General features: G+C 44.3%; 3 protein-coding genes across 13 annotated transcripts in view; all 3 read left to right on the top strand.

The window, feature by feature from the left end:
• The window catches only part of cica (capicua transcriptional repressor a), a 34,517-nt gene extending 25,492 nt beyond the window's left edge, over positions 1 to 9,025 (top strand). For all 9 annotated transcript variants that reach the window (XM_047330292.1, XM_047330291.1, XM_047330293.1 and 6 more), the window contains 10 exons: positions 186 to 307; positions 537 to 697; positions 968 to 1,223; positions 2,024 to 2,312; positions 2,736 to 2,908; positions 3,232 to 3,383; positions 4,202 to 4,353; positions 4,544 to 4,678; positions 4,771 to 4,896; positions 5,452 to 9,025. In XM_047330292.1, the coding sequence (XP_047186248.1) occupies positions 186 to 307; positions 537 to 697; positions 968 to 1,223; positions 2,024 to 2,312; positions 2,736 to 2,908; positions 3,232 to 3,383; positions 4,202 to 4,353; positions 4,544 to 4,678; positions 4,771 to 4,896; positions 5,452 to 5,723 (1,838 nt within the window). In that variant the 3' untranslated portion in view covers positions 5,724 to 9,025. The remainder of the gene's footprint in view (positions 1 to 185; positions 308 to 536; positions 698 to 967; positions 1,224 to 2,023; positions 2,313 to 2,735; positions 2,909 to 3,231; positions 3,384 to 4,201; positions 4,354 to 4,543; positions 4,679 to 4,770; positions 4,897 to 5,451) is intronic.
• Positions 9,026 to 10,022: 997 nt separating this feature from the next.
• LOC118292533 (glycogen synthase kinase-3 beta) lies at positions 10,023 to 22,712 on the top strand. Of its 2 annotated transcripts, none has more exons than XM_035621532.2 (11): positions 10,023 to 10,392; positions 15,103 to 15,188; positions 15,448 to 15,549; positions 15,654 to 15,737; positions 16,198 to 16,308; positions 16,600 to 16,730; positions 16,995 to 17,199; positions 17,334 to 17,429; positions 17,635 to 17,821; positions 18,030 to 18,107; positions 18,391 to 18,569. In XM_035621532.2, the coding sequence occupies exons 1-11, from the start codon at positions 10,218 to 10,220 to the stop codon at positions 18,420 to 18,422; spliced, it is 1,287 nt and encodes a 428-aa protein (XP_035477425.1). In that variant the 5' UTR covers positions 10,023 to 10,217; the 3' UTR covers positions 18,423 to 18,569. The 2 variants fall into 2 exon arrangements, with proteins under 2 accessions (XP_035477425.1, XP_035477424.1); XM_035621531.2 differs by lacking the exon at positions 18,391 to 18,569 and adding an exon at positions 18,578 to 22,712 and having other exon boundaries at positions 10,024 to 10,392.
• A 471-nt stretch (positions 22,713 to 23,183) lies between these two features.
• zgc:91910 (Zinc finger protein 706-like) lies at positions 23,184 to 26,723 on the top strand. 2 transcript variants are annotated; one of them, XM_035620445.2, is made up of 4 exons: positions 23,184 to 23,326; positions 24,309 to 24,460; positions 25,111 to 25,244; positions 25,628 to 26,723. In XM_035620445.2, exons 2-3 carry the CDS (start codon positions 24,326 to 24,328, stop codon positions 25,204 to 25,206), a joined length of 231 nt encoding a protein of 76 aa, XP_035476338.1. In that variant the 5' UTR covers positions 23,184 to 23,326; positions 24,309 to 24,325; the 3' UTR covers positions 25,207 to 25,244; positions 25,628 to 26,723. The 2 variants fall into 2 exon arrangements, with proteins under 2 accessions (XP_035476338.1, XP_035476337.1); XM_035620444.2 differs by having other exon boundaries at positions 25,428 to 26,723.
• Positions 26,724 to 26,741: the final 18 nt, after the last annotated feature.

The raw sequence follows: 26,741 nt of genomic DNA, 5'->3' as shown, positions 1-26,741 counted from the left end.
CGTTCCACCTCGTTATCGGCGAGGAAATCTCACAGCGTCCTCTCCTGTCCTCTCGCAGTGTGTCTCCGCCCACCCGCCGCTCCCGCGCCGCCGCCTTCACCTTCACTCTCATCGTCTCGACTCATCTGTTCCTCACGCCGAGTGATTTAATTCTCTCCTTCTCTTCCATCCTTGTCACTCATTAGTCCAAACCCAGTCGCTGGTTCCCATGGCAACAGTGAGAACAGGGTCTACTCCTCCTCATCCTTCCATTTCCCTGGTGGCTCCTCCCCTTCCTGTGCAGAACGGCGCGGCGACAGGAAACAAGGTACCGGATGTTTTGACACAACGCAAAGCTACGTCAGGCTCAAAAGTGTAAAAGAACAAATGGAATTTATAGAAAAAAATTATTTATTGAAACTACTTAACTAACTCTGCTTTAACACTGTGCTAGAATTTTTTTAAAGACCATAAAACTGCATTAGATATTTGTTTAGATTTTAGTTTTTAAGTTTGAGTCGAGATTGAGTCAACTATTGTTTTACTTCCCCCCATAGATCATCCAGATCGCTCCCATGCCCGTGGTCCAGACCAGCGTTTATCCGAGCGGCACGGCAACAGTGCATCCTGGGAGCCCCTTTCCTGTTTCCATGGCAACGGTGGTGGCTCCTGGTGCTGCGCCCCCACAGACCGTTCTCCTGACCTCCCCACCCACCAGGTCACCCAACACTGGCCGAACACCTGAAAAACAGGAATACATATACTATGTTATAGTCTCGATTTTGTTTTTCACCTCAAGTTTAGTCATTTTATATTTTTTTGTTATGATATTAAACCTATTGAAAAGTCAGATTAGACTTAGACTAGCTCTCGTCATCATCAGTTTTTATTTTTTCAATATTTCAGGTCTTTTTGTATTTCCATCCTATCTGTTCCTAAAGCTGCTGGAGTCATTAATGACAATTTTTATTTATTTCTAATATTTCAGGATCACCTACGTCCAGTCTGGCCCAGGAGTTACCACAGCGACGCCCCAACAGCCCACACCTCCAGCTCCAGGTGGCCCTGCATATCTCCCATCACCTTTGGCAGCTCTGGGCTTCACTGCCATCGCTCCGGGCGGACAGACCCTCGTTCAATCAATCGTCGGCCAGTCACCGCTGCTGACCCCGACCCTGGCTCCGCCCCTGAGCTGTCAGTCACAGATTCCCCCGGGCCCGACCGCAGCCACTGCCGGTCGTCAGGTAAAGAGGAAAAAAGTGTTCACTGCAGAATGATTTTATTTGCCATGAAGGAAATAAGAAAAACTAGAAATATCAAAAGATGTTGATGGCGTTTTAAGAATAATAAAATTTAATCTTCATCAAATGTATTTTCCCTCTTTGCTTCAAGGGACCGATTGTAGACGTGAAGGTTACTGACATCAGTCTTTTTTATTTCCCTTTTCAGTTTTAATGAGTTTTTTTCCTTTCAGCGCAAATGGAACAGATTAAATGGCGTGAAGAACTGCGTCTGTGTGTAACCAGCAAGTGTATGAATTAATTAATTCTCCTCAACAGTCCTTTGCAATAAAAAGTGCAAACTAAAAATAAGCAGCTGTATTTGCTCAGAGGAGGCAGAGACACGCACACACGCAGCTATGGAGGCAGAGGGATTAAAGATGCAGGGTTTATCATTCTGATATTGATAAGTCATCACTGCATTAGCGTTGAGACATTAGGGAAATTACTGTAAACAAACAAATGAGGATATTGGCAGCCGTTCCCTGGCCTCTCTGCTGTAATTTAAATATTCTCTACCAGGTTGTAAAACTGCCAGGCTGGTGACACTGAGGGTTTTTTAAAACAGGACTCATGGCATCGTTTTTTTCTTTATCTTAACATGTCAGGGTATATACACTTTTGTCACCCCTCCCCCCTACTTTTTCTTTCTCTTCAAAGACAAACTCGGGTGAAGTAGGTGACGGTGTATAGACACTTCCGACTCTATTTGTTTTTTCAAGCTGTCTCTGACGACGTTCCCGCTTTCCAATCTCCTCCGGCAGGTACTTACTGCCATCTACACTGCACCGACGGTTGCGCTGGCCACCGACGTGGTCTCCGTGACAACCTTGCCGTCTGCCGTGGGGGCTTCTGCAGCCCAGGATGTCGCAAACCCCTCCTCTCCGTTGGCAACAGGGGGGATGCAGGGTTCGGCGGGGGCTTCCCCTCATCCTGGCATGGGGGTGAAGGTGGAGCCAAAGGTGGAGGTGAAGAGGGAGAAGATGGACGCTCAGACGGAGGACGGAGGGCAGGGGACGTCAGTGGCCGCCTACACATTCAATGTCGCATCAGGTAATTTTACTGATTTGAAATTTCACTGTTCAGGTTTTCTTATGGTTGCGTTTGCTTTATCCTGACAAAATTAAAACCTTATTTTAAACTAAATGTTGGGATGTCACCATGACCTCGTCCTACATCTGATCGGATGGCAGCAGCACTTTCTTAGCTATTATTTTTATTCGCTTTTCATTTTCAAGACTGAGAAACAATTTTTTTGCAGACATTTTTGAAACTGTCGACCACTGGAGCTAGTTCCTCTTTAACATTTGTCGCAGAGTCCGTCTGTTCTCTGCTTTCCAGATTAAAATCTTTCTATTTAAAATGGAACGTGCAGGATTTTAGGCTGATGCTGCAAAACCTGGTGGAAAGTTGCAGTTTGCAAATTGTGGTTTTGGTACATAGAGTACGTACTGACATCATCTTCATCTGTCCTAGTAAAAAAAGAGGAGGACGTCATCGGTCTGCACATCAAAGAGGAGTATCTGAGAGACGGCTACGGCAGGGAAAGAGGAAGTGAGGTGGAGGCCGAGCGCGAGAGAGGGATGATGGAGAGCAGTGAGAGGAAGAGAGGAAGAGACACGGACAGAGAGGACAGCAGCAGCAGAGAGGTGAGAAAACCTGGAAACCTCATTTTCTCTCATCAAATCCCCACATCTCCTGAAGCTTTGGTAAAAGTGTCTTTAGAGGTTTTAGGTCGGATTTCTTTTAACGCTGAGAAATAAGCATATGTCTTTAGTAGGTCGCCTTAGAACATTTGTAGATTTTACAAAGATACAATTACTAAAGTAACAAATGTCCCCTCATGTCCTCAAAAACAAAAACTGCTGCTCTAACATTGTATGCACAAAGTCGTGTTTTTCAAATAATGCAGATGAGACTTGTGTTTTATCATTTATGTCTCTCTCTCCACCATCACACTCTCTCTTCAAAGGCTGGACCTCGTTCTCCTCCTCCACCACCCTCAGGTTTGGACCGTCCTCCCCCTCCCGCCGCAGAACGAGAGCCCCCCTCCTCCTCCTCCTCCTCCAAGAGGACCAAGTTTCGACCCCCGCCGCTCAAGAAGACGCCCGACTCGCTTGACAAGTAAGTGGGACGATAAAAAGCTCCGCGCCTCGAAAGGGAACAAATCATACTCTGAGGGGTACTTTACATTGGCGCTCACGTATTGTGATAAATCAAACAATATCTGGTCAGCTCGAATGAAAACCGCAGTGAAAAAGTATGAACTTTACACAACACACACGTGTCTTCACGTCCAGACTCGGATTTTAAGAAACCAGTTCAGATTTTTTATTCCCACGCAGAAAAGGAATTGTCGAGGGAAACACTAAATGGCACTGGCATCAATAAAATTTCATCTCGTCACCCGTCCAGAACTCTTCTCTGTGATCCGACTTTAGTTGTGTCTCAAACAGGATCAGTGCCAAGGCGAAATGAAACATGTCTGCCAGGTCCGTCTGGCTCTCTGGTCACCGTACGACAACGCTCCCTCTCTTTTAACAGTTTCTATTTCCTCAAGCTGAGGCAGCAGCTTCTCCTCTGTAGTTACGGCGCGACGATGAGACACGATGGACAGGACTCCCAGTTTGTTGACTTTTATTTAACACTGGTTTTATCACGCGTAGTAAAGATCTAGCTCCCATTTTTAAGTCTGTGAGCGAATCTCCGACTTTATCAATCCTGCTGGAAACTCCTTGTTTACTGAATGTGAGTGGGCAGAGTGCTCAACCTCTCCAGTCTTTATTTAGACAGTAGGAGAGCAGTGGGGGAAGCCACAGAGAAGAGAACAGCTCCCTGCACAACTCAGCCCTAAAGCTTTGAGTAAAGTGGGTGTGTATATACATTCAAGAGGATCGTCCCTCGGTAGTTTAACCACCACGTTAAACTGTCTGTGCGTGCAGGGTCTTGTCCGAGACGTACTTCGAGGAGCGCTTCGCCGAACTCCCAGAGTTCAATCCAGAGGAGGTGCTTCCCTCGCCCACCCTGCAGAGTCTGGCCACTTCGCCCAGAGCAATCCTGGGGAGCTACCGCAGGAAGAGACGCAACTCCACCGGTGAGCTACTGCACGCGCAGGAGAGAGTGAGAGGGAGAGAGGAAGAAACAAGTGAACATTACGAACTTTGATCCAAAGAAATACGATAAAAAAATGCAGTTGAATGCTTTTTACCTCAATTTCTTCCATTCGTCATTGTTTCTATGAACCCTCACGGATTCTGATTGCTTTTTGTTTTCATTCAACCCAGATCTGGAGCCGACGGCAGAGGAACCCAGCTCGCCGAGGAGGAAGACTCAACGTCTGTCCAGCTGCAGCTCGGAGCCCAACACCCCCAAGAGCGCCGCCAAGTGCGAGGGCGACATCTTTACGTTCGACAGAGCAGGTAAAAAACGAAAACGGCGGTAACAACAGGGTGCAGCAGCTGCACATCTGCTCCACATGGGAATAATGTGATTCCTCATTCTGTCCACGCAGGCACAGAGGGAGAGGACCTTTTGGGAGACCTCGACAGGGTCCCCTACTCGTCCCTGCGCAGGACCCTGGATCAGCGGCGAGCTCTGGTCATGCAGCTGTTTCAGGAACACGGATTCTTTCCGTCAGGTAACTCACCTGTAGATCTGTAGTTGAGGTGTTGGTAAGAATAACTGAAACTTTACAGCAACACGGTTTTAAAAAAAAAGTAAATGTCTTCTCCCAGATTAAATGTCTGTTTTTTTTACGGCTTAAAAAAATACTTCCAGAATTATTTCAAACAAATACTTTTTAACCTTGCATTTACAAACTCAGTTTTGTAGAGTTTTGAAATTTCAAATTAAGTACTTTGCACCTTGAAATCAGAAGACAATCTACAATTCACACCGTTGTAATATTTCACATTATTATACAAATATGAGTGAAGAATATACAGTGGATTCAGGAGGGTAAGTGACACCTTATGTGATTACATAAGCTTTATTTGTGTTGTACATCTCTATGATTGTTAAAGTGAGCAACAACTGAATCTTTTGTGACCTGTATGTGAATCAAACTTTTCAAAAACAGAAGAAATCTGTAGCAGATTGCTGCTGTAATATGCCCTTTACAATATCATACAGGATTTGTGGTGACACTTGATATCATAGCGTTTTAATTCCCCTCCTCCCTCTCTCTCTTTAGCTCAGGCCACCGCCGCCTTCCAGGCACGCTACCCGGACACGTTCCCCACCAAGGTGTGTCTGCAGCTGAAGATCCGCGAAGTCCGTCAGAAGATCATGCAGACGGCAACGCCCGGGTCCCTCGAGCCCGGGGGGCCCGCCGGCGGCAGCGAAGTCCACCCCGCCCCGTCCCACAGCTCCTCTTTCAATCAATCAGCCCGGGAGGACGGAGGGGCGGAGCAACAGGGAGACCGAAGCCGGAGCCCCGAGGAGCCGAAGAGCGAAGGATCGTAAGCTGGAGAGGATGGCGAGGCGGAAAAAAAATCAAAGAGAAGAAGAAGGAGAGGAGAGAACGAGAGAGAGAGAGAGAGAGAGGAGTGTCGTCCCCGCAGAATGTTCTTGTACATTGAACCAGTACGAAGGATGGCTTCACCTCCAACTCCACCAGACCTGGGCACAAATACATTTGATCGTCACAAATATTCAAACTACTCAAGGTGCGCTTGATTTGACTAATCAGACACAAAAAAGAAAAAGCCTCAAAAGTGGATAAATCACACGAACGTCCTGATGAGTTGAGTTCTTCTTGTCATGGTTTAGTGTAGTTTTCCCTTTTTTTTATCCAGAATATTTCCAGTCGACACGTTGCCCAGGTCTGCTCTCAGCACATTTGTACAGTAGTTTGTAGTTTGACACACAAACTCTGTGGTACACACTCTCTGTCTCTCTGGGCGCACACACACAAACCCTGATAATCTCCAGCATGTACACACACACACACACACACCCACACCCACACACACACACACACACCCACACACACACACACCCTTACCAAATCAGACTGTTACTCTTGGTTGTGCGATTCCCCAGGAGCCGCCGCCACCAAGGACACATGATACACACACACACACAAAGGCACTTTGTCACTTGTTGTGCAGATGCAGTTTGCTGTCGCCAGCCAGCCAGCCAGCCCTCAGATGCCATTGACTTGACCTCCGTCTCTGCCCCGTCCACTCCTCAGCACAGTGGTCCGGGACGCAAACACAACCCCATGACCTCCACTGGTATTCCACAGCCCCTCGATGCTGCAAGACAAGACAGCACACACGTACACGTGCAGTACATACACACACACACACACACACACACACACACACACACACACACACACACACACACACACACACACACACACACACACACACATACATACGCAGTGCATGGACACACCTGTGCAGTGTAAAGCACTCGTACACAAACACAGTCGACCCCCCGGGTCTGACCAAGCCATTGGCCTGCACAGATGATTATTTTTGTGATTGTAGTGAGAAGAGAAACTGAAAGCATGAAATCTGTTGGCTCCTGTGAAACGAAAAAGAGAGAGAGAGAGACGGCAGGAGTTGGGATGTAGTGTGACCAATCTTTGCACCTTCGGTTATCGCCATTTTGAAAGACTTTTGAGTCCTCATCGACGGGAAGCTGATTATTCTATGTCTGTATATCTGTTGGGGGGGGGGGGGGAGTTTCCCCCCTTCCCCCCAGAACCTGTGTGAGCAGGCACCGTAAAGAGATTATGTAAAGAGACTATTGGTTGTGAGAAACAACGTTTAAGTTCCGACCAGAGGAAAAGGCCGGAAGAAGACGAAACTGGAAGACGTTCGTTGGATTGGAAGATTTGTGTTCCGACACGAGGAAGGCAGATAATAATAATAATAATAGTGAATAAGGACAACAACAACAACAACAACAACAACAGGACAAGTGCACCAACAGAGAGAGAAAAGGAAGAATTTTAACCAAACTTCTCTGAATCTTCCCGTGGATAATATGATGTTGCTTTCTCTCGTTATTGTTGCCGTGGAAATAACCAGTTTAACCGTGGCCTGTTTTTCTCTCTTGTGGCTCTATCGTGTTTCTTCTCCAGCGTTTAAAAAAAAAAAATCACACACAACAACAACAAAAACAACAAAAAACTCTGGACAAAGAAGGGGACAAAATCAGTCTGTGCCCGCCCACCACACTTTTAATCGTACCTGGGGTGGTTCTCCCCCCCGCCCCCCCACTCCCTCTCTCCCACAGTTTCTCTCACCAGACACAGAAGTGGGGGAGCAGGGGGGCGTTTGTCGTTTTGTAAAAACGTTGAAATCAGGTGTTTGCACAATTTGTGCGGCCCCCGCTCGTCTGGGACCGCCGTAAGTTAAATCAGGAAAGTATTGTTTTTAAGAGATTGTTTTAGTAGAAAAGAATAATAATAACCTTGTTCCGTATGTTATCAAACCCCCCCCCCCCCCCCCCCCAACCCTCGTCCTCCCCTGTACCTTTCAACCCGTTTCTCCTCGGTCCTCTCCTCCCCCTCTTTACCTCACCCGACCCCCTCAAGTGTTGTTAGAAAGTGCCCTTAAGCACTGGTCCCGGGTCAAGCGCTATGTAGCTCAGGATGGTTCTGGTTAGGGTTAGTTCAGGGAAAGCAGATCCTAGACCAGCCCTGGAGGGCAGTCTCTGGAGCCCTCCCCTCTTCCCTCTCCTCTCGACACTTTATCCTTTCCCATCAAATGGTGCAATAGGACTTTTGTTTTTTTTTTCTTGGGGGGGGGGGGGGGGGGGGGGTAGGTTGTTCTGTTTTGTTTGGGGGGGGGGGGGCTTTGTGCCATAGATATTAAATCCAGTGCAGTCAGTCAGTGAGCGGAATGAGCTGTTGTGATACTATCTTTAACTATGGTATAAAACAAAACAGGAAAAAAAAGAAGAAGAAAAAAAAAAAGAATCACACAATTATTGTTCTTGTTGAAGAGATAGAGAGTATAACTTACTAAAAGTCAACGACAATTTTTTGAATAGCACTTTTTTGGGCTCTTTGCTTCCTCGGTGAAGAGTGGGGGGTAGTTATTATTATTATGGGTATCCCTTTTATTTCTCTGTATACAGTTGGATGTGTGAAAACAAAAAAAAAATCTATATACCGGTATTTCTATATATGTGCATTAAGGTCTGTGTCTGGGTGTGTGTGTATGTTTTGGCACATGCAGGTAGCGCGTTAACACAACCAACCTCCTTTTTCGTCTTTCTTTCACCACACAGCAACATTATCAATAGTATATTTTTCATCGTATTCTACATTCTATATTCTACTCTAGAGACAGTATTTTTATAGTCACCACGACTATTTTGTCCGTCATCTTGACTGTTATCAAACCCAGTTGATTCAGGATATATACGAAATATATATTCAGGACGTACAATATATAGAGATATATATATATATATATATATAAATAACACAGGTAATGGAAGACTATCAACTCAAATCTCTTTGGGGTTAGGGCTGTAGAGTGTCCCTCTGCATGCATGTGCGATCACATGCGCGCGTGCGCACACCCACACAGACACGTGCACACACACACACATGTATGCGTGTACACTGTATGATTGTGCTTAAAAATAAACTGTCCTTTACTTTGGAGAAGGAAAATTTTAAGGATGAGAGAGGTGAGTGTTATCTCATAAGCAGGCATGTTGACCATGTGCAATATTTCTAAACGACAACGACAACAACAAAAAATAAATATTGAAAATATTAAAGATCTAACACAATGTCTGATGTTTGTTTTATTTCACGCTCCTGAAAGTCTTATACAAGTGTCAAATACTGTATTATGATTGTACTTCTCCAAAAGGAGATAAACAACATGATCATTACCTAAACAAATCTTATCTATGTTGCCACCTTGGGATCCAGATCCCCTGGAACAAACAGTGTGTACTTCTCCAGCTGGCCTTTGTCAAGCACCTCAGGGTTAAGGGTGCTTATTGGATTAGAGTATAGCCTTTCAGATTCAGGCCATATTGGGGTGAGAGGTGGGTTGAGGTGAGGGGACCTAATCAAAGAGCGCCCCGTGCTGGCAGACGCACGGACACGCAGGAGGACGGCCTCGGCCCAGCTCACTTACAAGGCCCCAAATATATATATAAGCCCAGAGGCCTTCGGCATTCATCACCCTGGTATGTTGTTTTCCCTCCAGGCAAAGACATATCATCACATCTTGGATCATTTCCTATAAGATTACAGAGAAAGACTTTTATTTTAGGCAAATCAGGTTTAAAAATCAATCTGTACCAACAATGCTGAATCCTCTCAAGTGTCAATCATTTTTTTCCTGTTTATTTGCATTATTGTTGGTAGTTTTATTTTAATTTTGCAAAAAATATCTTTTTTTATACAGATGTGACCTGAAAGCCGTATTGCTGTTGTTTTAATTGTCTGTGATTTGTTTGTTTTTGTGAAAGCACTTTGTGAAGCTTCTTCTGAAAGGTGCTATATAAATAAAATTATTATTATTATAATGGTTTAAAATGTGTAAAAAAAAAATTAAAAAAAAAAATCTCTACGCTAATGCACAGAGCATTTTTGGTTGAAAAAGAATTTCAAACCTTTCATTTTGAAATGAACATGTATATTGACTGTTTCTTTTCCTCCGGCCTACATCCACTGTTAGGTCATGTTTTAAATCTGTAGTTGTTTTGATTTGTGAAAGCCACCGCGGCCAACCCGAGCAACAGCCGCGGCGAACTCCATCTCCCAGGGGGCATTGCGCGAGCGGTCTTGTTTCTAGGGTGTCTAGCAACAGCAGCTATCTGCCCAGACAGCCGGCGGCAGCGGGAGCGGTGTTTTCTCGGCGCGTCTACTTCCCACGACGGTTCGCTGTTGGACTTTTTCCCTCATTAATAGTCGCGTGGCTGAAAATATAGTAGGGGGCACGAAACCCACCCTGACCCCTGCACAGAGATATGAGCGGCAGCGGGCGGCCCAGGACCAGCTCGTTTGCTGAGCCGCCAGGAGTTCCAGGATCCGCCGCCGCGTCCACCGGACCAGCCGCTGCCGTGGGGAGCAGCACAGGAAAGTCCGGGGTCCCGCAGGCCTCCGGCACCAGCTCGTCGGGATGCTCGAACCTTAAGCTTGCTAGTAAGTCACCGTCCGGCCCCAGCTCTGCGTTGGAACTCTGTCTGAACATACAACACGCCACTGCGCGCTTTCACTTGACATGCAACCGTCCGTGTTGGGTGTCACCACCCGGAGGAGAAGCCGTTATTGCGCCCGTGCGGAGGCTAACCGACTGGCTAGCGTGCTAACTAGCTTAGCTAGCTAGCTAGCGTGCTAACGTCAGCCACTTGTTTTGTAGGCTTCCAGGATGCGTTCACCCCAAACCAGCTCACTGGTCGTCACTTTAACCCCCTTAGCCTCCAGCCAATTCCACAAATAATCTGATTTGCTTGTGTTAAATTATATGTGTGTGTGTGTGTGTGTTTTCTACCAGTGTGATGGATGTGAGCGAGCAGTCGAACGGGGCTCTGTTGTTCTTTGTGCCCGAGACTCACACAACCTGCACTTGAACCTTGAACGCCGCATTCAGTGTTTTCTGTGGGTGTCGTCGATTGTCTGCTGGGGGGGGGGGGGGGGGGTTGTCAGGTGGTGGGGAAAGTTGCCCCTTCACCAAGGTCACCTGTGGGGCAAAAAAGGATCAGCCGCAGGTGGAACAACGCCCGGAGGATGCGGGCGATGCACCGCCCACTGGACCGCCACGGAGAAGGATGTGGTCCTCTGTCTGAGACGGGGCTTGTGTCACTGTAGCGACAACAGTAAAGCATGCGTGTTAATCCAAACGTATTATCCATTAACAGGCAGCGGCGTGTGGCTTTTATATCAGACTGTGAGCGGGAGGTCATCTCCAGTTCACGGCAGTGAGAACCTCCCCTCCCTCCCTCCATCAGCATCCTCAGCATCACTGCCTCGGGGCCCCCTGAGCTCAGATGTCGCCTTCGGCCTGTTACACATACTCTTTCGGATGACTGATGGATACGCCGTCACTGGTTTGTGGGAGAGACGTGGAGGCTATTTCGAGAGGCCGGCTCAACCTATTTGTGAGAGAGGAGGATTTGATATGGGGAAAAATGAGCATCGAGGAGGATGTGTTGCCATACCGACCGGTAGAGATGTTTCACTGATGGTTAAAAGTCTCACGGCGAGAAGGCTCGACCCGGCCGACCGGCAGCTTCCTATGTGCCGTTCGCGTCTGTTCTCAGAGTCTGTTTTGGGTTTCCTCCAGGTATGACGACTTCCTCCCTCAGTCCAAAAGGTGAACAGGAGAATCTAAACTTCTTGTCACCTTAGTCTGTCCCTGGGTGAAACCTGCCTCTTGCCCAACAATGTCGGCTGGAGTTTTTTTTTGCTCCTGAACCTGAACTGAAGCCACGTGATGAGTCGGAGCGGCCGGAGGTTCGAGTCGTAATACGATGCAAAGTGTTTGACTTTCGCCCGCCTGCATTATATCAGCCAATGAATGTCCTAAGGATGAACTCGCTCAACCGACGAGCCCAGACACGTCGTCCTTGCCAGTGAAAGAGGGAAAATGAAGATGATGAACAATTCCAATGTGGTGACAGTTTTGCTCGTTTTACAGTAGAATATTTTCCACTGCTTTTTTTCTCTCTGACCACGCCATCGAATAGTTGCCACTTTTTCCGACAACGGAAAAAATGAGCACTTGGATTGGAGGATGCTCATGAGTTGACATCATTAGTGAGCTTAATATGGAGTTTTGTACGAATGTTAAGATATCGAGGAGTGCTGCCATAAATCGGACATTTTCCTCACGCCCCCGTTTGTAATTACCGCGGCGTCTGTCACCGTGTCCGAGCAGTTGTTCCATCATTCACCATCTGTGTTGAGCAGCTCCAGGATTCGTGTCGTACGGCTTCAGGAGAAACGTTCAAACTCACACGTTGACTTGAGCTACACGTTATGACTATAGCAACGCAACTGTGTGTTGGATTTAGGGCTGCAACTAATGATTATTATCTTTTCTCGATTAACCGATTGGTTGTTTGGTTCACAAAATGGTAAATAAAATGTCGATCGATGATGATTTGTTTCCGTCCACACAAATATTCACATTTAACAATCTAAAACCGGACTGTTGCCGCTCTAGTTGGATTGTCACAAAAATCGAACAGCGACTGTGGAAAGATTCATGGTTTCTCTCTTTGATAGTAAAACATAATCATGTGATCAAAAGCGTTGCTCTTGTCCACAATACTTCTTCTTCTTTGTGTAAGTTTTCTGTGAACCAGCTCAGAGTCAGTTCCTGTTTGTTTTCAACAACTGTACCAAACAATAGACACTTGACGGAAAAGCCTCGCGCTCACACCAGACGTTCTCCCCGTAGAGTCGATGGCCTGCTTAGATTTTGGAAGATCTTGCTGCATTAAACTGCATATTAATAAGGTAAACCTGATTCTCCTGAAGTTGCTCGGCTTGAAGTTGTAGAGTTCAGTTCAGTTCAGTGTGGGTGTTTTGTGTGTTTGACGATGATTAACATAAGAATCTGCTGGTAAAGTAATAAAGGTTCTTAAAATACAGACGGAACTTGGCTAGAAATCAACCTTCTGTTTGAGTTTCATTAGACTCTAAATAAAAAGTTATAAAAGTGTCATGTTTTACTCCGATATTATTTCCTCCAGGAGATTTGTGTGTCCTTCTGCGGATGTCAGGTGAATGACAGGAAGCAGAACGCAGATATGAAAACGCCGAGTGCGGACACGATGACGTGACGATAAATCTGAAGCTCTGACAGAACCAGAGAAAAGGGGCCTCGTCTCTACCATGATGGATCACTGACCTCCGGCAGGTTTTGTGTCCGTGGAAGTCGTTTTTTTTTTCCCCCACTGTACAAACGGAACGGCAGCAGGAAAGGAGCTCGGATATCTCGAAGCTCCATGGACCGACAGGTCAGCAAAGGAACGGGTAAGAGGAGGAGGAGCGACATCAGCTGTTTTCTGACACGACAACTGCAAACTCCCCCCGAAATGTCTGGACCCGATTTTCAGTTTGCGGTTCATAAAACTTTGGAACATTTCAAGGCGAGGGACGGATTTTCTTGCTGCATTCTCAAATGGGCTTTCCACATTTTCTGGAAATAGTACTCGTTACGGAAAATGTCCGGACTTCAGTGCATGTCTGAAGGCAGCTTCAGATATTTATGCCAATTTATGAACATATGCTTTAACCAATTGTCCTGCTTTTAACCTGCAGCCCTTTGTGTGTGTGTGTGTGTGTGTGTGTGTGGGTGTGGGTGGGTGTGTGTGTGTGTGGGTGTGTACGTGTGTACGTGTGTAAGTGTACGTGTACATTCCTGTCCATAGGATGAACCCAGTCACTGAGTTAGAAAACCCACTGACCCCGTCAACTCAGCTGTAACAGATATCACCAGCCTGCCTATTGGATGACCACCGCACTTTAGTGACAGAGGACAGTTTAGTGTGTGTGTGCGTGCGTGTGCGTGCGTCCACAGGCACCAGCGCACACAGTTCTTGCAGCAAGAGACTATATCAATAAGTGCATTGTCTTGTCTGATAAACAAAGCCCTTAGTATGTGGACACGGTCCGACTGACAGTGATACAGCGCAACGACAACTACATTATTTATCTAAACAGATCAGCAGAGGAAAGTCACATTTCCATCGACTGACAACACTGGTTAAATAAAACAGCTGCGTCATCAAAGTTTGCCAGAATTTTTGAAGTTTCAAAATTTTCTTTCAACTCCTTCAAATATTTGCACCTCAAACACTTTAAATCATCACCTTTTACCAAAAAAGACCTTTTTTTAAGCTTTACTGTGTTAATACACTTAACTCTTTCTGTGCTTTGACTTGAACCAAGACCAACTTTGTTTAGCACCTCAGCTGCTGTTTCAGTTCATGTCACAATTCTATTATTTCGACCACAACTTCAATTGCAGCCTTAAATGTTTCCGTGTTACATCTACATATACTACGTTACAGCTTTGTGCTTTTCCGCAGCTTATTGTTGAGATAATAGATTTGTTTCTATTGTTGCAGCTCTGAAACTGTTTCTGATGACGACTGCTCGTTGCTCAGCTCCGTTTGTGTTGTTGTTCCACAGGCGGAGACACTGGGGCGGTTCAAAGTCTTTTCAAGCTCCAGCGTGTTTTATTTGTCTTTGAGGCAGAATTTTTTTTGCAACTTGTGAAAGTTTTCATAGCCGCACTATATTTTCTCCTCTAACTGAGGTAAACAGAAACTTTGTAAACGGCTACAGAGCATTCTGTTTCATGTGCTCAGCTGCACATGTCTGATTCGGGGGCGTCGCTGCTGGATTATATGACTAAATAATCCTCGTATGGAAAAACCTGTCAGTTCATCAGGACAGAAGAAAATGGCTTCCGGGCTATTTCTGGGTTTGTTCCCAGGTTAATTAGTCACATTGTCTTGAATGTGAACTCTCGTCATTCCCGCCTCCTTCCTCGGAGGCGACGTCCATTTCACTCGGCCATCATTAACCTAAATATTCTGGGGCCAGCGGAGAGACGGATGTGGAGATTGTGTCCCGGGTCAAATGTTTTGGTCATGTCGCGAATCCGAAAGAAGGAAAAGAAAGGAGCCAGAGAACCACTGCTCATTTTAATCCCTCTTATAACTTCACAAGATTTGGTACAATAACAGTTCACCTGTTATTACACACGACTGATGTGTTGGACTTCAAACTAAAGAAATACTGGTCCTTGACATCCCTGTTCCCACTCCTGTGACGTGACATGATCTTAAAACACAGTAGTTCGACCTCATTTAAACCCCGTTCCTACCTGTTTCCTAGGAGACAGCGGGAAGGTGACGACAGTGGTGGCCACACCAGGTCAGGGACCGGACCGCCCACAGGAAGTCTCTTACACTGACATCAAGGTGAGTGGAGCCGGGACCGCACAGCGCCGTCATGAGAAGTTCTACTGTTATATATAGTTATAATGTCAGAGAATATAGTATAAAATGTCCACAACAGTTTCTTTGTATCCGGGAAACGTTTTCAGCTTGTCTTGTTTTGTTTAGTCTAAACTTTAATTTATTATAAGATTTCAATTTATTATTATAGAAGACGAAGAAAATCAAGAAATGTTCACATCTGTAACCGAAGAACTGTTTGCCCTTTCGTGAAAACCTGCAGGTGATTGGAAATGGGTCGTTTGGTGTCGTGTACCAGGCTCGGCTCATCGACAGCCAAGAGATGGTGGCCATCAAGAAGGTTCTGCAGGACAAGAGGTTCAAGGTAAAACTTAAATGTCTTCATTTCTCAACAAGTTGGTGTTTGTAAGTTTATCCTGTCACCTTGTTTATTTGGTTTCCCTCTGGTCTCCACTCGTGCGTTTTCAGAATCGGGAGCTACAGATCATGAGGAAGCTGGACCACTGCAACATCGTCAGACTACGTTACTTCTTCTACTCCAGCGGCGAAAAGGTTCCTCACCTCTTTTTGTTTTTCAACTCGTACAACCTGGAATAACAGGAAACTTGCGCTGTTTTTTTCCGATCGTGCAAAAAACCCTTTTGCTTGTTTACCATATTACACACTCTTCATCTGGTAACTCTGCTGTAGTCGGGAGGAGGTGACAGTAAAACAGAAGAAATGAAAGATACAATGACTCATATGCAGCATAAATAGAAACACTGTAACCCAGCATTTCTTGGACTAACAAATGTGGAATCCCTTCTAACTTACAGAAGTAAAATACGTGTAAACTGTATCATTAATCACTATATATTCTTATTTCTAAAAATTTAAATAGCATGCAGCTGTTATCTCTGTGTGTGTGTGTGTGTGTGTGCGTGCGTGCGTCCTAATGTGCAGGCCTCTGAAGCTTCAGTTAATCTGAACACACACTCATCGTATCTGTCTCTTCCTCTTACTCTTCCTCCAGAAAGATGAAGTGTACCTCAACCTGGTGCTGGACTTTGTCCCCGAGACGGTCTACAGGGTCGCCCGTCACTTTAACAAGGCCAAGAGTATCATTCCCATCATTTATGTGAAGGTAATTTTCACCCGGCAACATCTGCATCCACGGTATAACTTATGAAAGTGAGAAATTCACACTGATGAAGGTTGTTGGATTATATATATACTAATTGAATAGAGTAAATTAAAAATGTTCCCAGCTTTTGAGTGCACCTTTTCTGGAACGGGTTGTTCCTAAACATGACACTAGAGGGCGTCTTCACTAAAGCAAAGTGAAACCCTGTCGCAGTAACACAAAGCCAGTATCTATCTAATCACCGTGTTGTTTGTTGACGGCTGATCTTGTGTCGGGCCGCGGCCTCCGCAGGTGTACATGTACCAGTTGTTTCGCAGCCTGGCGTACATCCATTCCCAGGGCGTGTGTCACCGAGACATCAAGCCCCAGAACCTGCTCGTCGACCCAGAAACTGCCATCCTCAAACTGTGTGACTTCGGCAGGTGAGTAATCGTGGGACAAGGATTTTAAAAAGATCTATTATTTGTTTATATGCAGAAAAGAGCAGAATTAAACATGGTGTTTTAAAGTTGTTTTTTTTGTAGAAGACGGTATGTTATTAGGATTATGTAGTGATTTTGACCTCATCTGCAGTTTAGTGTGCAGTTTGTGTAACAGAGCAGATCGTTCACCCTTTTCCTTCGCTTGACTGTTCCCGAACCATTTTGTCGTTGTGTCATGTGATTTTCTTTGTGTCGTCCCCCCAGTGCCAAGCAGCTGGTCCGCGGCGAACCCAATGTGTCGTATATCTGCTCGCGGTATTATCGAGCGCCCGAGTTGATCTTCGGTGCCACGGACTACACGGCCAACATCGACATCTGGTCAGCGGGCTGCGTGCTTGCCGAGCTGCTGCTCGGACAACCCATCTTCCCCGGGGACAGCGGGGTGGACCAACTCGTGGAGATTATCAAGGTATGTGGCTGAGATTTCTGTGTATCTTTTGGTTATTCTGTTAAATTGCTGAACGGACATTAAGGCGGCTTCCTGTCAGGTGGAGTAATCCCAGTTTATCAGATCCCTCACATGGCCTCTCCATCTGTTTCCAGGTGCTGGGAACTCCGACGAGGGAACAAATCCGAGAGATGAACCCGAACTACACCGAGTTCAAGTTCCCCCAGATCAAAGCTCATCCATGGACCAAGGTAAATAACACACTTGAGGAGGATTTCATGTCTGTAGAGTGAATTTACAGATTCTGATTCAGAGTCTCTCTGTCTTTAAAAACCTTATGGAATATTTAGAATTTAACCTACACAGTAGTTTGCTTTGATGCTATGAATTGTCTCTTTTAGATGTTATTTTTAGCTGCTATTCCTGAACTTAAATTCAACTCCTATGGTTCTCCAGGTGTTTAAACCTCGCACCCCTCCGGAGGCTATCGCGCTCTGCTCCCGGCTGCTGGAGTACACGCCGGCCTCGCGCTTCTCCCCGCTAGAGGCCTGTTCGCACGCCTTCTTCGACGAGCTGCGCCAGCCCAACACGCGGCTGCCCAGCGGCCGGGACCTGCCGATGCTCTTCAACTTCAGCACCACTGGTACGAGAACAACACGGATAAAGTCAGGTTTCACGGATTCAGAAGAAGTTTTAGTTCAGTTCCCTCGTTAACAATGAAGAGTCAGATTCAAGCTGTGACCCCTGAGGAGGTGCAGTCGATGCAACACACTGTTCTTTTGTCAAAATGACTCAATCCTCATGTTCCATGACTCATCATTAAATAAAGACTCCTCTTTTGTCCTCTGCAGAGCTGTCAATCCAACCGCAGCTGAATTCAACTCTCATTCCTCCTCACGCTCGCTCTCACACAGCTGCTTCCGCCCACGGTGAGAAAAACTTGTTTTAACTTATTACAGTTTTATTAGTATCACTGGTTTTACATGGTTTTGTTGCAGGTGACATAATTCTGCTAAAGTGTTGTGTTATAAGAATAATATGAAAATAAAAAAATCCAGACATCACAAGACACTTTTATTTAAAGTCTATCCTCGAGTTCTGATGTTTGGTTTTTATGATACTTCGCTCTCATAAAGTTTTCTTCTATTTTTCATATTTTGTAATATTCTCTACCTCTTCTCTGATGCCTTGAATCTTGCTGCTGGTTTTCAGTGATGTCCAGATCAGGGGATTGTGACGAGTAGTTCACGGTGAATTTTGAGAAACCAGCATCAGCACGATCCGCAAATAATAAAATTCAGTTTTTTTGGAAGTGATGATATAAAAAGTCACGTGAAGAAGCGACTGCATTTTGTTCCGTTAATCATCACTCTCTCTCTCGTCCTCCTCTCTCCTTCAGACGGCACCGGTTCAGACTCATCTCAACACAGTTCAGTACCAGGATCTCTGAACAGCATCTGAAGCAGCTTCTCACCTGCCTGCCTCACACACACACACACACACACACAAACGCACACTCACTCACTCACTCACTCACTCACTCACTCACTCGCTCGCTCACACTACAGCTTTCCTCTGTGCTGCTTGCTCTCCTCTTAGATGATCTGTTCTTGTACAGTACACAAATTGAACAAACTAGTAGTAATTTAGCTGCCGGGAAATTGAAACTACCGCAGGAAATTGTTACACACACACACACACACACACACACACACACACACACACAGAGTCGTCCTGCTGCTGCTCAGGTGGTATGTGAAGGTTCAATAGTGGGGGCTGGTCCTCTGTTATATAACCTTTTTTTTTTTTTTTAATCAACATTTTTTTTCCCCCTCATTTTCTTCTTCTTTGTATTTGTTTATTTATTTGAAAGCATCCTGTGAGCATCACCACATTTTTTTCTTCACAGCCCCCCCCCCCACTTCAGATAGTTTTTTAGATTCTTCCATGTTTTTAAATATGTGAGTTTTTTCGACTGCACGCTGCTTGACCAAGACTAGTAGCAGCCCCAAGTAGGGCGTCAGGGTGATGGACATTTTATTAAACTTGGGGAAGGAGATCAGACTGAGAAATACATAAATTCTCCAGACGTATTATCCCATATATGATGTTTTGGACTGAATGAATATTCCCCGACTCTAGTTCAGTTCCCTGCTCGAGTGGCAGCACCAGGTAGAATCCGTCAGTGTTTGAATCGGAGGTCGTCTGTCGTATTTGTCTTTGACGTGAATCTTGTTCAGTAGCTGTATTTTTCTAAACTGGACTAGAAATCACCAGACAAAGTTCTTCTGAGAACAAAAACAATGAAACAACAGTCCCCAGACCTGTCTGCAGTTGTAAATGGACTAAAATTTTCTTTTTGCATTTTTTACACTGATTGAGACTCATTCTCATCTTTTAAAAGTGATTTTATCATTAAATTAATTCACCCATCAGGGGGTAGAGGTCGTTTCTTAAAACAAATACTTCCAGAGGGAAACTCCTCGACTCCTGCTGCTGTTCTTCACTGAGTATTTAGAGTTGAGAGTAACGTCAGTGGTGAAGGAACGAGGAGTTCTTCTTACAGAGCGAACGAGGCTGTTTGTTCTTTGTCCTTCCAAATCATCTGTCGATTTGTGCTCAGTGGATTATTAAATGGCTGTTTAACTTAAATTGGAAATGAACACCGAAGCTTATCCCGGATGATTAATTATAGATCGAGGGGATTCACTCGTTACTTGTATGTACAATTTACCTGCTGAAAGAAATGAAACATTAAACTTCCGCCCCTTTTTACCATTAAAAAAAAAAAAGATCTGTTTATTTTGCTTCTTTTTACATTTACAGTAGGTTTCTACCTCGACTGGAGGACGTCAACGATTATTATTATTATTAAAACATGGTGAATATAATATTTGGCAAATTCATCATATCCCCTTTACAGTTTCTTGTTCTGACTGTTGACATGTATTCATGCAGAATAAAAAATATAAAACCTTCATCCTGATCCCCTGAAAAAATACTGGAAGAGAAGTAGCAAATACCATCTACAAGGTCACCTTGGTGGAATTAAATAGCATTAAGATAAAATAAAATGTTTTCCTCTGGGATTGCATGTTTTAAAATGCGGATACTTAATATAAACCCGTGTATTTCTTTTGAGTTCTGATGAGTCGTTTGAATTATCGACTGACACGACTTAGAAGCGGTGATGCAGCTTCTTTAGCAAACTTTGAGGAGGAAGCTTCGTAGAAACGATGAAAACAGAGTTATAGCAAATTAGTGTTGCAAACGTAAGTTAACTGCGAGAATCATAAACGTTAAAATAACAACAAGTAAAAGTGTGTGTGTGTGTGTGTGTGTGTGTGTGTGTGTGTGTGTGTGTGTGTGTGTGTGTGTGTGTGTGTGTGTGTGTGTGTGTGTGTGTGTGTGTGTGTGTGTGTGTGTGTGTGTGTGTGTGTGATCCCGCAGCGCAGTGTGAACAGCCAGTGTTTTAGGAGTAGAGCCGTCAATGCAGATTTCCAGTGAGCAGAACAGACCACCTGAAAGTTTGTAGTATAGTATATTTGATACTCTTGTACCATTTCACTGCAGCCATGTTTGTTTTTATCCCCCTTTTTTAAATATATAACTTAAGAGCTCTGAGGTTTTTTCTTTAATTCCACCAGACATGCACATTCATTTCGTATGAGGAGAGTAGAGAGCTTTTTTTCTTCCTTATTCTTTCCTCCCAGCTGCTTCTGGGTTTTCAAACTAGCAACCTCCCGGTCCGATGAATTCCTGCTGGACTTAACTCTGCTTCTCCCTGCCGAGTCCAACCAGCTTGTTTTGATTGAATCTCTCGTGGGTGCGTCACACTCGGAGCCGACAGACTCTCTGTAGCTATGAAAAGGTGTGTGGGTGGAAACATCAACAACCCTGAGAGAAGAATCAAACATGGCTGATTTCTCTCGATATCAGAAGCCTTTTTCTTCTTCTTTTTATCTCGCACATGTAAATATCACTGATTTTTATTTTTTATTTTCCTCTTTTTACTTTTTATTACAGAATTGTTTATATCTTATTTTCCCCTGTTTTCTCGATGACGCCGTCTTTAGTTTGTGCATTATTTTTGTAAATACGTTTCTTTTTTCCACAACTCCAAATGTAAATACTGCAAAGGAAAAGAAAAAAAAACAGTCTACTCCTCATGTTTGTTGATGATCCTTCTCTCTCGTTCTCTTGTCACTGTCGCTCAGCTCTCCCCCCCGTCGGTTCCTCTGTGGGACGTCCTGACTGTTGAATGAATATTGTAAGAAGGGTTCTGTTCCAAAATATCATAATCTAATATAAACATTATAGACTTAAAGGATGGAGGCCAGTTGTGTTGGATATTTGAGCCATGTAACAGCGGCAGATTGAGTCTGAATCTGGTCTAAGATGCATGAATGTCTCCAGCCTGCCTGTTGATATGTGCTGTTTTCTGCAGATTCTCCACAAGGGGGAGCTGTTCAGTGGTTTGTTTTGTTTTTGGACAAGTTGTACACATCTCCAATTTCCTGTTGTTTTCTTTGGCTCTTCGTAACCTCTTGCGTAATTATTGTAGAATTAAAAGAACTCCCTTTGTCTCTCCGCGGTAACCACGACGACGCACAAATCGCAGAACAATGTGAATGACAATAGCTGCCAACTGAAAAAAAGTCTTACATTTATTTGCTCTGGTTTTGGTCTCTTCCAACTAACCTCTGACTCTTCAGCTCCACCACATTCACCAGCTGGTCTCTAACTGTGTCTCGTTGCTGTTTGGTGCTGAGAAGATAGTGAACAGTGGGAAAAACAGCTTCCTGCTGCCTAAAAATCTAGGAATTTGACTGTCGTCATCTGAATAATGAGCTGAAACTCACAGTGAAACACAGGGCCGCTGCAGATCTGTGGGTTCATCACTACAAGCTACACCTTTATATAGTATCCTTTGATATTCTTATAAAAAATATTTCTCTTTCACATTTCTTCTCACATTTCTTGGAACAGAACTCTTTTGTTTTGTCGTTTTCAGTGAAGTCACTCGGCCGCAGGTCGCTGGTGTTTTTTCTGATCATGTGTAAACGTTTGACTTGAAGTGTTTTTTCGTCAGACTAGGAATCACACTGTGACGTCCGGCTATAGTTCTCAACGTGGACCATTTTGTATCATGTGCTTTGTGGCATTCAGGTTTGCTGCCAACAGTCACAAGATGGCAGATGTAAAACTTTAGCGCTGTGAATGCAGACGGAGCTAGAAGCTGTATGTGTGTGTGTTTGTATCCAGGCAACATGCAGACATGTGGTATGTTAACGTTACCTCTGTTCTTCTACCTGAGGGAGCTCACTGCATCGCTCCACATGTTGATGTCACTTTAATTTAATGTTTTTTTTTTTTTACTCCTCATGTCGGTCTCATTCTGCCCCGGTGGACTGATGATGTGTTTGTTGGGCGATGGGGGAGAATGAGAGAGAGAGGAACACAAACCTGTCCGTCTCTGTTCTGTGTACGTACGATTATGGACTCATTTAATGTAATAAAGTGATGAAACTGTGTTTGGATCGTGTGCTTTGTTTCCAATGTCTGAGGACTTAGAAGGCTAATTCCACTTCTGAGTTGGGTAATTTCTTCTAGATTAAAAGCTTGATACTCATCACCGCTCATCTGTCCCTCTGAGCAGATCCTTAATAAAATTACTTTTTAGGGAGTTTTTCAGAATGTTTATTTTTTTTACAGTTTCAGCTCAAAAGACACGGCATATTTCATGTTTTTTACTTTCATGGATACGTATTAAGTGATTCAAGTTACACAAGTAAATACGCCGCCTAAACATTTCTTACGTTGATCTGAACCTTAAAAAAGTTTGTTGAAGGTCACATTTGAAACACGAGATTTTAAATCATTCTATTGAATAAAACTCTCAGTATGAATTTTACATGCAGAACATAAACTTTACAAATGTTTAAATTCACAGAAAACACAAAGAAACCACGTGGACACGAGCAGTGGCCTGCTGCTGCTGTAGTTCGCCTCCGGTCCACACGTGGCGCTGTTCGCGTCGCTGCCTCTTGGTTTGTGCGCCTTTGTAGTTTCCTCTGCTTTCCAAAAAAACAAAAAAAACAAAAAACGATTTCGACGGACGAAGGAAGAGAAGAGTCAAACCTCGAAGGTAAAACCGCCCGTGAACCGATATTCCTCGTTATTCAACAGTTCGTTTCTCACCTCTGTGTTCAGATAACAGCGATTCGTTTCATTTATTATCCCACATCGTTGAGTCGCGTCGTAACTCGGTCACATGCGATGTTAGCTCCCCGGCTAACAGCGTTAGCAAGGCGGCGCCGGCTGATGGTAGGCCCGGTTCGACGACGTTGATGTATTTGAGACCAAAGTGGTCGTTGTATTACTACATGCTCTAGAAATACATCATCGTTTGTGGCCACACTTCTGCATTACGGAGCTGTAACTACTCTGCAGCTAACCAACAGCCGGTGTTACGCTTAACGGGATATTCACATGTTTTAAAGTATATAACGATATTTGCCTGTCGACGTTAAAGTCTGAATTAATATTCACATTTGTAGCAGACTGCAGGCAGCACGGTAATATCATTCATTTAGTGTTATTGTTATTATGGCCTGGCACCTTTAAATGAAGAGCTTTTCCTTTAAATCGATCAATTATCGTCACAGTCGACATTGTGTCAGTAGACGAGACTTCTTTCTGTTAGTCACCTTTTATACTTCAGCTGGTGTGATTGTGCAACTTAACCATATTTCACTGTATGTGCCACTGGACATGTTTGTATAACGTCTCGAGATGAAACCTCCACTGACATGAAGCCGCACCAGAGGTTCAACAGTGATCGTTGAGTTGAAGTCGCTGGTTTTGATCAGAATCGAAGGTTAATTTGCCTTAATGTCGCTTAGCAACCGTGTAGGTGTGGTACTAATTAGTTCATCAGTCTCCAACGTAATTTGACAGGTGAATAATAATTTTGCGGCTAAAAAGCCCGGCATACATTACTTATACTTCCTCAAACATGAGGATCTTTTCCGTACGGAGGAAAGAAAGAGAGACGTACTCGGTGCAGAGTAGAAAACAACCCACCTGCCTCGTGTCAACCGTTTGAATATATTTTGTTCCCCCCGCAGGTCAAAGCTGAGGGGCCATGGCTCGTGGGCAGCAGAAGATTCAGTCGCAGCAGAAGAACGCCAAGAAGGCGGCGGACAAGAAGAAGGGTCAAGCCGCTGACCAGAAGACCGCAGCCAAGGCTGCTCTGGTCCACACCTGCCCCGTCTGCCGGGTCAGTACATCTCATCTCATCTCATCTCATCTCATCGCATCTCATCTCATCTCATCTCATCACATCTCATCACATCTCATCACATCACAACGCAGCGCTGCAGCACGTTCACTCCCTCGCATGTAGACTAGAGGTGTTTCACGAGATGGAGGGATAATGACATCACCTAGATGATGTCATCATCATCATTATAGTCAGAGCTCGTGTCAAACGGAGAGTAACACGTGACGTCGCGACGTCTCTGCTGCATCGCTGAGTCAGAGTATAGAAAGTTTAGGAGTTAAAACTGAGTGACGGGCACATTGATGGAACAAGCGTGTGGTCGTGTACAAGGTGTTTCAATGAACATAGACACAAGAACAACAAAGCTCAGGTCAACTCATTTATATATATGTCGCATCAAATGTTTGATCCAAGGTGCTTCACAATCTGTACAACTACTAATAACACAATGTTTTTTAGGACATTTTTATGCATAAAAATATAAAGAACATTTTTTTTTTATGCAATACTATACTATGACTCTTTTTTAATGGCTTTCATATGAATATAATGACTTTTTTGACAGTTGTATGCCTTATTATACTATGACTTTTTTAGTATCAATTCATGCCTTATTATACTCATTATATATATTATTATACCCTCAGACTCAGATGCCCGACCCTAAGACTTTCAAGCAGCACTTTGAGAGCAAACACCCCAAGTCCCCGATGCCTCCGGAGCTGGCAGACGTTGAGGCGTAAAGAACTGCCGACCAGACCTGAACCTGAACCTGGAACCGGTAAGAACAACTTCTCCTAGTCTGCTGGTTTCATAACGTTTCTGAATTCTGCCTTCATGGTGCGATCATAAAAAATAGCAGCATCTAATTGTACCAGGGTTTTAATTGGTCGCTCTCTCTTGATATTTTTCTAAGTAAAATTAATCCATCACACTAAAAAACAACCAACGCTGTCGCTTACAGATACACGGACTTAACATTTGAATTGCGGCGCCTGAAGGATGTTGATGGAGAACACTGGGACCCGTCAGTATTCACGGATGTGTGTGTGTGCTGTGTACGTACGTACATGTGTTTGCGTGAGAGAAAACAGTAGTACACCACCAGCCCATTTAGACAAAAAGAAAAATATTTATTGTGTACAACTGCCTTTGCTATTCCAGATGTGGGTGTTGGGAACATTGACCGGCGGTGATTTCCTGCTAACACTGAATAAAACAATGTTGTGACTGACGATGAGAGTCTGATGAAGTCGTCCAGGGGAATGAAATGACACGTTCACTGTAGATTCCTTCACTCGTCTGCGGCGGACATGACACTGCTGCTGGTTTAACACTTCAGAACACCGGTCACTTTCAGTTTCCTTTCGCCCGAGTCGAGGAAATTCACGACATGTCGCCATTTGTTTTTCTCTCTCGCTAAACAAGATTAAGATGTGGAGATTTCATGACCACTGGTTTCTTTTAAACTTATAAATTCCCCTTTGTGTAATCGCTGGTGTTGAAGTGCAGGATGTTATTTTTTTTCATGGTTAATGTGTAAGAAGAGCGACGCTGCTGCTGCGTCTCGTTCAGTAACACCTCACACAACAGTACCTCACGTTTGACCGGACGGCAAAAGTCTCGTGGTTTCTTCTTTTATTCTCTTGCCCGTTTTAAAGGAGACATATTATGCTATTTCAGTTTATCCCTTTCCTCCATCTGCAAAGTTAAACAGCCCAAAATCTGCAGTAAAGGGAACTCCTCTCTTGACAGGAAACACTGATCCTGATGCTCCCGAAACGCCTCGTCAGTCGTCTGATAGAGGCTGAGAAGAGGCGCTGCAGGAAACTGATGTGATTACTGAACATTAGAGCATGTGAACCTTTTCAAGTGATAAACCTAATTAACATTAAGAATCTGAATGAGCATAATACGTCTCCTTGTCGTCCTCGGCCACGTTCCTCTAAATAATCTCTGCAATAACTTTGTCTTTGTCGCACGTCAGTTAAACCAGAACGAGAAACAAATCACTAACTCTTCTTTTCTAACAAACGCAGCTCTGTTCTCATTGACGCTTTTATAAACAGTTTGAATGTTTCATCGTTTAGAAAATTGTCAGTAGCTAACGAGGACCGAACATCTCGATTTTGATTCGCTAAATGCCAAATTATTGATTCCCTCTTGTTTATGGTCCATTTGCAAAAAGGCAGCAAAAAAAACTTGTTTTGTCTGTACAATTTTTTTTTAACCTTTTCAATAAATTGAGCATTGTATTTAATGTGACTGGTCCCCGTCG

This window comes from Scophthalmus maximus, chromosome 22 (assembly GCF_022379125.1).
Source record: "Scophthalmus maximus strain ysfricsl-2021 chromosome 22, ASM2237912v1, whole genome shotgun sequence".
In the NCBI taxonomy this organism is placed as follows: domain Eukaryota; kingdom Metazoa; phylum Chordata; class Actinopteri; order Pleuronectiformes; family Scophthalmidae; genus Scophthalmus; species Scophthalmus maximus.
This window is presented reverse-complemented; position numbering and strand designations above follow the sequence as displayed.

Excerpts from the sequence above, each read along its gene's own strand:
- LOC118292533 (XM_035621531.2), top strand. The coding sequence starts at position 10,218 with ATGAGCGGCAGCGGGCGGCCCAGGACCAGCTCGTTTGCTGAGCCGCCA. Across the intron at positions 17,430-17,634 it reads AAGCTCATCCATGGACCAAG|GTGTTTAAACCTCGCACCCC; the intron begins GTAAATAACACA and ends ATGGTTCTCCAG. Across the intron at positions 18,108-18,577 it reads CACAGCTGCTTCCGCCCACG|ACGGCACCGGTTCAGACTCA; the intron begins GTGAGAAAAACT and ends TCTCTCCTTCAG.
- zgc:91910 (XM_035620445.2), top strand. The coding sequence starts at position 24,326 with ATGGCTCGTGGGCAGCAGAAGATTCAGTCGCAGCAGAAGAACGCCAAG. Across the intron at positions 24,461-25,110 it reads ACACCTGCCCCGTCTGCCGG|ACTCAGATGCCCGACCCTAA; the intron begins GTCAGTACATCT and ends TTATACCCTCAG.